Source organism: Ammospiza caudacuta, chromosome 12, assembly GCF_027887145.1.
Source record: "Ammospiza caudacuta isolate bAmmCau1 chromosome 12, bAmmCau1.pri, whole genome shotgun sequence".
NCBI classification, from domain to species: domain Eukaryota; kingdom Metazoa; phylum Chordata; class Aves; order Passeriformes; family Passerellidae; genus Ammospiza; species Ammospiza caudacuta.
Window position 1 is genome coordinate 4,633,914 of NC_080604.1, and position 12,297 is coordinate 4,646,210.

The 12,297-nt window shown below is 45.5% G+C and overlaps 1 protein-coding gene across 3 annotated transcripts in view; it reads right to left on the reverse strand.

The window, feature by feature from the left end:
- Window positions 1–10,985, reverse strand: part of SLC6A11 (solute carrier family 6 member 11) — a 107,985-nt gene extending 97,000 nt beyond the window's left edge. Inside the window, exons 1-5 of one of the 3 annotated variants that reach the window (XM_058812667.1) lie at window positions 10,772–10,985; window positions 10,133–10,363; window positions 7,336–7,470; window positions 7,019–7,159; window positions 5,520–5,610 (exon numbers count right to left, since the gene is read on the reverse strand). In XM_058812667.1, the coding sequence (XP_058668650.1) occupies window positions 5,520–5,610; window positions 7,019–7,159; window positions 7,336–7,470; window positions 10,133–10,352 (587 nt within the window). In that variant the 5' untranslated portion in view covers window positions 10,353–10,363; window positions 10,772–10,985. Of the gene's footprint in view, window positions 1–5,515; window positions 5,611–7,018; window positions 7,160–7,335; window positions 7,471–10,132; window positions 10,364–10,681 lie in introns of those variants that run through there. The other 2 variants (XM_058812668.1, XM_058812669.1) reach the window with 2 other exon arrangements.
- Window positions 10,986–12,297: the final 1,312 nt, after the last annotated feature.

The following is a 12,297-nucleotide window of genomic DNA, read 5'->3' on the forward strand; positions in this document are numbered from 1 at the left end:
GCAGAATTTGGACAGGAAATACAAAAATCATGAAACGTCATCACCTGACTCGGGGTTCAGCCCCCAGTTAAGGAAAAACTGTTGGACAGGAAATATAAAAATCAAAAACCATGATAACTTTATCCACCTGGTTTAGGGTCCAGCCCTCAATAGAGGAAAAATTGGCAGCATTTTGATACCCATCCCATTTGCTTTTTTCGGCTGAAGTCAGGCAAAGTCAGTGATCTTGAGGCAAACCCAGATGGAGAGCTCACGGGGCTCCAAAGAAAAAGGGATTTTCACGCAGCCCCTCATGAGCTGGGCAGCAAGGGGAGGGTCTGGCACTGTTTAATGCCCTACCAGACACCCACAGAGGGGCTGGTTGTGTTTAATATCCTACAAGACACCCACAGAGGGGCTGGTTCTTTTTAATGCCGTACAAGACACCCACAAAGGGGCTGGTTGTGTTTAATGCCCTACCAGACACCCACAGAGGGGCTGGTTGTGTTTAATGCCCTACCAGACACCCAGACACCCACAGAGGGGCTGGTTCTGTTTAATGCCCTACAAGACACCCACAGAGGGGCTGGTTGTGTTTAATATCCTACCAGACACCCACAGAGGGGCTGGTTGTGTTTAATATCCTACCAGACACCCACAGAGGGGCTGGTTGTGTTTAATGCCCTACCAGACACCCACAGAGGGGCTGGTTTGGGGTGCTGCTGGGTCCCCTGGGCACTGAGCAGGCTCAGCTCACCCCTGACTTCTCAGTGTGCTGGGGATTAACCACAATGTGACTCCTGCACTCGTTTGCAGCCTGAATGAAACAGGAAAAAACCTCTTTTTTGACTTTGCAAGGAAAGGGTTTGTGCCTTTTCCTCTTTTTATTTTTTGCTGAGAACAGCCCCTTTTCTTTTAGGCCAGACAAAACCAATGTTTTTTTTTTTTTCTCACTAGGCTTTACTTGGAAAGGCTGGGGATGTGTCACCCCCTCCAGAGAGTGACAGAGCTCCTTGAACAGAGCACCAAGTTGTTGCTACACAGCCAATAAAAACCCATTGAGGTGGAATCAGCCACAAAACCGTGGCTCCTCTGTCTGTCCAGCTCCTTCCCAGGCTCTGGAAAGCTCCAATTCCTGCCCCTGGGGACAGACTGGAGCAGCAGCCAAAAGGGCACAGGGGCAAGGCTGCAGCCCCCACACCTGCCAGGGCAATTTCCTCTCCTAGGAAAGCAGAAAAAGGATGGAGCAGAGCATCTCCCCTCTGCTTGTAAATACACCCTCACGCACAGCCACGGTGATTTTTTCATTTCCTGCTTTAATTTATCAGTAATTAGCAGCTAGCAGTATTAACTATTCAAGTTTTGGAAGCCAAAAAATTCTATGTGCCACGCCTTGAAAGTGTGATTATTGCTTTTTCTTCGAAAATCCTTAAACTATACAAGTGGGATGAGGGCAAGGCCATAGATGGGAGAAAACAGGTCAAGTCTCTGAATGCTGGCACGGGTGTGAAGGGAAAAGTGGAAATTCAGGCTCTTGTCTATCCTTTGGAACACAGCAGCAGTGAGTTTGAAGAATAAAAAGTGAATTTTTATCAGTTTAGCTGCTTCCCTGTACACACGGAGTTTGGAACTTCTCAAGGCTGCAGCTTGCAAGGCCTTCTGGAGTAAGAAATCCTTTAATCCCCTAATTTTGATCAGTTGTCAGTGGTGCCTGCTCACTCAAATGAAGCCTTAAAACACTGACAGAAGCAGATATTTCTAAGCAGGAAAAAAAGAAAAGAGTGTCCAAACTGCCAAGTTTTGCTGTACCTCCAGCAGGGTCAGCCCATTTCCACTGTGCAGCTACAGAAAAGTTGTTGTCAATTACAGCCTCACAAAAATATTTAAGGTTTAATGGGGTTCTTTGGAGCGTGCCAGGAGGAAAACAGCACCTAGGACCTGCTGCAGGATTTCTCTCGGAATCTTTTTTTGGTTGGTTTGTTTTAACAAAGATTTTTAAAATTAAAAATTTTAAAATTTAAAATTTAAAAATTTTAGAATTTAAAAATATTCTAAAATTGGGCTTTCACCCTCTGTGTGAGGCAGTTAGCAAAGCAGGGAGAAAAGATGAATTTTCAGAAGTCAGAGTGTTCCTGCTAAAGGAGCAGCATCCTCTGGGCACAGCTGGGGATGGGAAATGGAAAACCCTCACGGCACTGCCAGGTATCCTCTGCCACCTCTGCCTGACTCCAGCCACAGCTTTAGGACTTGCCAAGGCTGCAGAAGTAGCAAAAGCCACAAATATTTCAGCAGAGAGGCTGGAGTTAGGGTTTGCAATCCTGAAACCAGCTGAGGATTTGGATTTACTTCCAGTCATGAGTAAATAAGGGCAGAGCCTTACAGCCCAGCAGCACCAGGTAAAAGGGAAAAAATTCCTTTCCAAAGCCAGAAATAAAGATGGTTTGGGCCTGGTGTATTCATTGACACGCTTAAATCCAGCTGCTGGCACTTTGAGAATGTAAATCCTGTGTGAAACAACAACCTGAGCCTGCCCAGCACGAGGAGCTCTCAGACCGGGAGCAGCACAGAGCACTGCAAAGCCACTGGGGAATTGCTGAGCCTCTCCTTGCTAGGCTGGATTTAGTTAAAACCATCTGAAGAGAGTGTGAGCATGTAAAAAGCTGTGGGATATGGCTGTGAAAGGGGAGCTGCAGCACCAGCCTGCCACTTTACAGGTGCAGGGCTGAGTTTCACATGTAAACAAACTCACAGAAAGCAGCCAGGATCACTGGGCACAACAATTACCACTCTAATCCACAGATTTAATCAACTGACAAAAAAAAACCCCAAAAACAAAACCAAAAACACCACAAAAAATATCCCACAAACCCCCATTTCCCCCCCCCACAGCCAACCCTTCATGCAATAAATTGTCTTTATGTGGCCACAACTCAGAGGAATTTCAATGGCAGCCTTGGCATTGCAGGGAGCACCAAGTGTGATGGTTCTGAATGGTTCTTCTGGAGCCTCCCCCTTCCCTACTCCAGCAAATCTCCTTTTTTACAATTTGTTTCAACAGGCTTACAATGAGTTTATGACTCCTGGCAGCAGAATTTACCTCATAAAGCAGCATCACAAAACACCACCTCTAGTTGAGGGAAATAACATTGCTGATAACACTTATCTCCACACAAAGTACCTCTTCTAGTGATATTAACTGCTCTGTCATCTGCTCTTGATACAAAAAGACCCTGCTCTGCTTTTATGTTTGATATTTAGGACACAATTTAATTATAATCTTAATTCTAATTAGTTATTTCATAGCAAAATCAATCCTGATTTTTAATAAAGTTCATTCTTCCACTTTGAAACTAGTTTTTCATGTTTGGTTTGTTCTTTGGGTTTTTTTTTAATTTTGAAGCCATGCAACATCATAACTACTTAAATTTCAAACAAGGCAAGCACTTTCCTTAGCAGGAAGAGAGTACATTTATTTCCTGTGTGCAAAACTATGCAACTCCGGTTTTACTTGGACAGAGAAAGTAGAAAAGTTGAATATCTTAAGTTACTTTGGCCAGCAAACTGTTGGTGTTACAAAAAGTTTGTCTGTGACACAATAAAGAAAGGCATTCCAAATAAATAACAGATTATTTAATTTACCTTTTTTTTTCTTTCCTTCTTTTTTTTTTTTTTGTGATTTTAAAAGGTTTGGAGTGTGTATTTTCAACTTTTTATTGACAAGACTGTAAAACCAGCTAGAGAAAAGGCTAAATCTGATTCTCCCTTCTAGTTGCATAATTTATTCCAGATTTAACAAATACCAGGTAGGGAAATATGCCCCAAAACTGAAGGGTTTAAAACCCACTTCAACCTGATTGCAAGTGGAGCTGAAGAATCTTGTTTAGCTTCATTTTCAGAGATCTCTGAGAAGGGACATCCTTAAAATGGATTTGTGTGTGCTTCAAAATAACACTGAGCCAGGAATTGAGGCACTCCAGAGATGAGCACTGACACAAAACCCACAAAACCACAGAAATATGAGGGTAAAACCACACAAATATGAGAGTGTAAAGCCACAGGAATATGAGAATATGAGAGTGTAAAACTTACTCTGTGCTCTCCATAGAATTGAGCTAAACATTTCCTACTTCTCTGGATAACCAGAGTCACCATCAGTGGCAGAGTTGGGAATTTTGTTGAAAAATCATATAAATGCAGGGGGTAAGTTGGCTAATACATGAGAAAATATATTGTTCATTTATTCCACTGATGTTAAGTCTTAATTCTCCTTATCCCAAAGAACCATATGATATTTTTTGCTAAAATAAAATAAAGTTGTAGCATTAAGTGATGCCACCTGAGAAACTCTTGCTTATTCTGAGATATTATCTGTGGGTAGTTATGTTTTGATTTAAGATGTTAGGTGTTCAGATTACTGAAAATTTTAACAGAAAATAAAATTTCAGTTTTACCCAGAGAGTGCATATGTCGCTCATATTATTCAGGTTTAATTTAGTGTTTGGGGGGTTTTATTTTTAAATAAAACAGTATTATTTGCTGAAATAACTAATGAAATCTAAGTTTACTGATGTAGCAAGAAAAAGACATTCAGGCAGACAATAGCAAGTCCTAAGATTGAAGGAAATTATGTCAATGTAGAGTTTTCCCTTCAAGAAGTTTTAATTCCTGTTTCTTTAAAGTGTAGCTGTTGCTGTCCTGAACACAAAACAGCCTCAAAATAAAATCAATGGGTCCTCAAGAAATTGTAGTAACCCAGAATTGTGTAACTGGCTTTGAATTGTGAAATCACTCAGAATTCAAAGTAACACTGCATTTCTCTGATTGGCTTAGCACACACTACACCCTGCAAGGAACAAATGGGAGGCTGCACTGCACTGATTAAATATTTATAGCCAGAAGAAATATGTCACCACAAAAGCAGCTCATCTTGTGCAAACATCTGATTTCCTTCCCTTAGTCTAGCAAGAAATCAGAGTCAGGGGGAGAGGACAGAGTTAAAGTCTGCTGTTATTCTAGCTGAATAACTAACACACAGTCCTTTAAAAAATAATGAGATCCAGAAGCCAGAGTATTAGTTAGCTGAAACAAGGATGAGGATTTAGCTCTCCAACTCCTAAGGGAAGAAATATTTAGGGGGGAAAAAAAAAAAAAAAAAAAAAGGGAAAAAAGGAATATTGTAAATCATTTTCTTTCTTTCACCTTTGCCTCCTCATTAGTATGGGCTGGAGGCTCTTTCCTCCAGCAACAGGAGCCAAGCTCCCAAGCAAGTGGCACACTTTGTTCTGTGTCCTTTCAGGATATGGAATTCCTTTCCTTGTGTCCTCTTAAAAAAGAGTTAAAAACTCTCATTCTGACCGTGGCAGGGTAAGAAAATTTCCAGCTGAACTCGCTCCCTAAGTGCTACAGGGTTACGAGGTGTAAATGGTCAAATCATTGCAAGGTAATGAAGAGTCTGATCAAATATAAAGGCAGTGAACAGTCTGATCAAATATAAAGGTAGAAAACAGTCTGATCAAATATAAAGGTTTTTGTGCACTTACTCCCAGAATTCCATCACTGGAGAAGTGGCATTTTGTAAAGAGACTTGACTGCAGTTGCTCATGTTGAGTTTTTGAAATTCCACACAGTTTTCTAGAAAAGAAGCACAAAAGTAAGGAGTTTGCTATGTTGACATGCAAGCACAGCTCTTGTTCATGTCCCACTTTGTGCACCTTGGGAAGCCCACACATTTTATGGGTGGGTTAAAGGGTTTTTGGGGGCACTAAGGGCCACAGCTGCTACTTCTGCAGCAGCTATCAGCTATTGTTATCATAACCCAGAGAAACATCCATGAGGACTCTCCTAAAACACTTCCCAGAGGCACAGGGCCAAAAAATCACCTCAGGCAGAAGGAAGAAACATTCAGGCAATGGATTGGGAATTTAAATTACAACGTGCTCCAACTCCAGCTGCTGGTTCAGTGGTTTATGGCTACCAAGGGAACATGGCCAGCCATAAACTGCCACTTTTTCCTGATAAGGAGAGTGGGTATTTCCTCTGGCTTATCACTATTATAATCATTATTATTACTATTGTTATTATCTCTAACACAAAGGCCAAAGCAGCTCAGCCCTGTGGAGCATTTGAGCACTGATAACACTGGCCAAGCTCCTTGGCAGGGCTGTCAAAATTGGTACCAAAGCCTTCCACATCCACTGGGCCCAAAATTACCTCCCCAAGATTTCAGAAATTAAGGTTTCAGGCAAATTTAGGTGTGCTCAAAGAACACCAAAAATGGCCAACTAGTGCAAACTATGAAAGACAACATGCTGGGTGCTTGATTTGAAACTGGATTGTACATAAGGGATGAATGCAAAATTTCAGGAATAAGGACAGTGGGATGAGATCCTCCCCATGGATGTTTGGGATCTAGAGACTCAAAGAGCAGAGAATGACAGATATTTATATAAATGAGAAGACAGATGCAGAGCCCTGCCCTGCAAACCCTCCTGAATACCTCATCCTGCATGCAGGAGGCTCCTTTACATGCACAGCAAGGATTATTTATGAGACTACATTTCCAGAAGTAGCTTGATGAACATTATCCCTCAACATCTGGCATTTAAAAGAGCAATTCCAAAGATCCACATTTAACATTTTTCCCTCTCCATTCAAACTCCTCCTGACTTCATTAGAGTGAAAGAGCAAGAATGCAACCTGTCATCAGGTCATTCTCTGCTGCAGAATTCACTCAGTGTGCTCAGGGAGAAGAGATATGATTGCAAATGAGAGTCTTGGGATTTAGCCAGAAGATCTTACAGAATTAACAAATCCATAGTCTTTTTCTGCTGACATTCTATTCTAGAGGAGTAAATGCTTTACAATGACCTAACCCGAAAAGGCAGTTTCACTCCAGGTTTCCTTTTTTTTGGCTGTAGTGGGATGAGATTGGCCCATTTGCACAGATTTTGCTACACACATAGCTTTGTTCAGGACATTTCAATATAATAATCAATCATTTGGAAGGATTTTATAGTGGCAATCCCTGCTGAGGTCATACCTGTATTCCATTCGTGGCCACAGGAAGCCCAGGGAAGCTCTGTAGTAAAGCAGTTGAACAAATAGAAGATAGCCCATGCTAAAATGATGATGTAATATACATTTAGGTGTGCCTCTATGACTTGGGTAGCATAGCCAATGCCTGGAGGAGCAAAATAAAAAGTGAGATACAAAAGAAAACTTCTGCTTTTCAGGCTGTATTTAATTTAAAAACAAAAGCTTACTCTTAAGTATATCTTAACTTCAGTTTTGCTACAATTAATTTCATTTTACTTCAAATGGAATGCTTTCTTTTGCAGTAGAACACAGAATTGTTACCTTCAAAGAGAGGGCAAACTTTCCTCCAGCATGTGATGCCTCCTTCACTTGTGAACTGTCCCAAGGCCGTCTCCAAGAAAAATACTGGGATTCCACAGCAGATAAAAAACACCACGTAGGGGATGAGGAAAGCACCTGGGGGTGAACATTGAGGGGGTGTTGGTTAGAATGAACAGGGCTCCTCAGGAGCACAGGGAGGATTTTTCCATTAAAGGAAGGATCTTGAGCTGGGAGCCATCAGTGCAGTGCAGGAAGGGTTTAATTCCTGCCCCAAATATCCAAAGTTAACCTGCAAACCAGGGACATGGGCTAAAACAGAGCAGATCAACGTTCCTCAGCCTAAAGTCAGTCTCTCAAACACAGAAAAGATCCCAGCCATGCTCAGCTCAAAGTTCTGCTCTGCCCAGCACTATCCTCCTTGCTTTTCTCAGCAGTGAGGAAGTGTTACAGATATTAAATCTGAGAAACCCATTTCATGTTATTTATATTATAAGGATTGCAGAAAGAGAATGAGGAAAAAAACTTCAGAACTACTCGCAAGGACAAGAAAGCAGGACCTGGCCTTATCAGCCAGAAACATTGGTGTGAAATTCTAGGAAAATAACAAAGCATCCACATTTTTGCTGGGTGCTGACAGTGAACTCCAGCACAGGTGGTGAAGCACAGCAAACCCAACCACAGCACACCCCCACCCTGCGACAGCTGCTGGGTTTCAGTCACCCTGGTGAGAAAATTGAGACAACTACATCCACCTGCTCTGAGTGAGTTTCCTTCATCTCATCACCAAGAGTTCCTTCCCTCAGCCAGGAAATTTCCCTAGGGGTGAATCCCAGGTGCCTCTCAAGCAATCCATAGGGATTCCACAAAACATGGAATATTTCCCTGGATAATTTACTGGCCAGTATTATCACACACACTCTCACAGCGAGCTGAACAATGCAACTTGTGGAAACCCAAAGTACCAGCTTGTTTTTCCAACAGGAACATTAGAAAACATCAGGATTCCCAGCTTACAAAAAGATCATATTACAAGAAATACCTCATTCTAAACACACAAAGAAATTATTTTTCCTCAAAACCTGAACATCCACAGCCCAAACTTCCAGATGATTTTTCCTACACTCCCTGTTATGACTTGGAGTAAGTGCCAGAGAGGTCAACCTCACAAGTTCCAAACTACAGCTTCTAGATTTGTTCTGTTAAAAGCAATTTATTTCACAACTAGCTCAGATATTTACCACTGTCTTCCCCCAGCACACACCAAGGAGTTGGATGCATCAGATTTAAGCACTGAAAACAAACCCTGGTCTAATTCCAGCAGGGGGTTACACAAGCTCACAGACTGAGCCTCCATTGACTAAAACTGGTCAATGGCAAATGTCCCATGGTGCCAGGACACGAGCAATTAAATCACACCCACTTATTCTATTCTTAAAGAGTACAGTGGTGATTTAATATGATATTTAGGTAATTACTTTTTCATCAAATCACCCAAAACAATGATGGAAATTCTTTCTACCTCATGTTACAGCCTTTAAAATAATAGCAAGCTGGCACACACTCACAAATGGGCACGTAAAGCTGCAGGAACCAAAAAACTACACAGCAAATATATATTCCTGTCATTTCCTCTGCCAAAAGTTCTCTGGGAGCACTTTGACCATCAACAAAAAAGGCTTGTGTATATGATGTGCAGCATGTTAACATTCAGGATCTGGTAGCAGCACTCTCCAAAGAGCTGAACTCTTGTTGCCTAAGTTTGGCCAAAATACAGAGACATAAAGAAAGGAACTCCCAACAATAAAAACAATTTGCACAGCAGGGCTTGTCTTGTAGGAACAGCACACAAAATGGGCTAAAAACCATCCCTGAGTTCAGATAAGGAGGGACAAGGAATAGAAGTTTGGCGCAGCAAACCAACCCATCAAGGAGCAGATCAGTGCTTATCAGCCCTCAACATCCTATTTTTCTTCCAGCCTCTGTGTTTACACTGCCACTGTCTCAGGCCTTAAGTGGGAAGAATGTTGAACCCAGTCCACAGAATTCTAAACTGAGTTTGTAATTTACTTTCCTTTCTTCCCTGCTGCCCAAGCTGATGTGCTTATTCTCAGCTGTCATTTATCTTACACAGTTTACAGTTGGCTATAACCAATACGTGCCACATGTTATACTCTGGAGAAGTTGAGTCTGCTCTTTCCTCTCTCAAATAACATTCACTATGTTGTATTTATTAGGGCTTGCTCTCTTCAACCTGTAATTTTACATCTTTTCTGCCTTGTAGGAATTGGAGAAGTATGAGGGGAAAAAAAGAACATTGAGGTATAAAAAATTTCATGAGACAAAGAAAATTAATTTAGTCTTTGTGGCATTGTTAGGGAAAAAACATATTCATCCTCTCCAAAGTACACTGCTGTGACAAATGAAGTGCTGCCTTCTTTTCTGTGTCAGACAAACTTAGTTAAGTATGCCTGGGTGTGTATTCACATGCAGAAGACAGAGTGTACTACTATAACTGAATGCTGGCTTCTCCTGCATGAAAAATGCTCCTGAAAAAAAGATGTCAATTTACTAACGTAACAGCAACTTGTAAAAATAAACCACACAGTGTTTGGAGAGAGGGAAAGGGAAACACAACGATTTTTCTCAGTTGTCAGATGTTAATGCTTCCCTGTCTGCACATGCACTGAAACCCTGAACACGTCTCTCTTACTAGTGCAATAAATCACAGCAAGGCACTCTTAACTGTTTAATTCCCATGTTTAATTCCCATCTAAATCTACATGTGATGCCATCTTACCTCCTCCATTCTTGTAGCAAAGGTATGGGAATCTCCAGACGTTTCCCAGCCCAATAATCTCCCCTGCCACAGAAAGCACAAATTCAACCTTGTTGTTCCAGTGCCCTCTTTCATGAACTTTCTTATCATTGCTGTGGACGAGGTTGGTACTTGAGGCTTCTGGGTCCAAAGCATCTTCTGGCTTGCCATTAATTATAGGAATAGTCTTTTCAGCTGTCATGACTTTTCAGCCTGGTGGAGAACAAAAGAGGAACACACAGGTGTGTTAGGACACTTGCTGGCACTGATCTTCAACCTCTGAAATCTCCCAGGGTGGCACTGGCCTCTTGTTACCTCTGGAAATCTGCGGGTGAAAATGAGGGAGGCAACTCCACAAGGCTGGAAAAGTTGTAAAGCAGGGGAAAAAGGAGAAGAAAGGGGTGGGAGTGAGAGAGAAGGTTCTGTGCAAGGGAAGGAGTAATTCCAAGTGGTGACAGCTAACTTGCTAGCGGACAAGGAAACCTTTCAAAAATCCCTCCCCAGGCAAGGATGCCATCCTTGCTGACCTACCAGAGGCCGAGGATGCGCCGCACCTGCCGGGCTCACACCTGAGGGCCGGGATGGCTGTGGCCTGCCCGCGGGAGCTGCGGGATTACTCACCCAGGGCTGTGCCCGTGCCTGCCTGCGCGCCGGGGCCGGGGGCCGGGCTGTGCTAGCGCTGCCTGCGGGCGATGCTGCGGCTCCGGCGGCGCGGGCAGGGCACAGCCAGGAGGGGAGGAGGCGTTCGGGATCCCCGCGAGCCGGGAAGCCTCGTCCTGCCCCGCCGCTGCTGGCGGCCCGGCGTGGGTTGGAGGATGCTCCCCGCGCTCTGGATGGAGCCGCAATTTGCAAATGCTCAGCCCTCCCCGGAGCGATGGTTTAACACCCGCCTCCCCCCTCCGCCCACCTCAGGCTGTCCCGCCAGCTCCCCCCTCCTTCTCCTCCTTCTCCTCCTCCTCCTCCTTCTCCTCCACCCAGCATCACCACCGAGCATCACCAGCGAGCGGAGAGCAGAGCATCCCCGGCTGCGCTCCCCGCCCGCGGCCAGGGCCGAGCCCGCCAGGTTGGCAGCCGCGTTCTGCATCCCCATCCCCGGCAGTCCCGTTCCCGCTGAGCAGTCCTCGGCAGGGATGGTACCCGCGGGCCCGGCAGGTTGGCAGCCGCGTTCTGCATCCCCATCCCCGGCAGTCCCGTTCCCGCTGAGCAGTCCTCGGCAGGGATGGTACCCGCGGGCCCGGCAGGTTGGCAGCCGCGTTCTGCATCCCCATCCCCGGCAGTCCCAGCCCTGCTGCACATCCCTCGGCAGGGATGGGATGGCGGACAGGGCAGGGCCGAGCCCGTCAGGCTTGCACCCGCATCCCCATCCCCGGCGGGTCCTGGCCCCGCTGTGCAGTCCTCGGCAGGGATGGTACCTGCGGGCCCGCCAGGTTGGCAGCCGCGTTCTGCATCCCCATCCCCGGTGGCCGGCCCCGCTGGGCATCCCTCCGGCGGGGATGGGACCGTGGGCAGGGCCGAGCCCCGCAGGCTGGCAGCCACATCCCCCTCCCCAGTGGGTCCCATCTCTGCTCCGTAGCCTCGGGCAGGGATGGTATCATGGGCCCGGCAGTTTGGCAGCCGTGTTCCCATCCCCATCGCCGGTGGGTCCCGGCCCGACTGTGCAGCCCTCGGGCAGGGATGGGAGCCGGGGGCCCGCCAGGTTGGCAGCCGTATTCCCCTCCCATCCCCGGCAGCCCCATCCCTGCTCTGCAGCCTCTGGCAGTACCAGCCGTGCAGGCTGGCAGCCGGGTTCTGCATCCCCATCCATCCCCGGCAGTGCCATCCTTGCCCTGCATCCCTCAGGCAGGGACGGCACCACAGGCAGACCCAGCCCCGCACCTGCCTCGCTCGGGGGCTGGCACAGACCCCACAAGTTAAAAAAAGGAGCCCGGCGGGAACAGATGACACAAACTTGAGCTGGAAAGGGCGGTGGGGAGAGCCGGGGGACAGACGGGATGAAAAAATAAACGGAGGGGGAACATTTGGGAAGTGTGGAAACAATGTGGGCGCTTTCGAGTTGCAGCAGGGAAATGCAGAAGCAAGCAGCCCATGAGGGCATTGCTGGCTGGGGCTTGGCTTAAAATTCAAGCTGTAAAAGAGGCGAGAAGAGG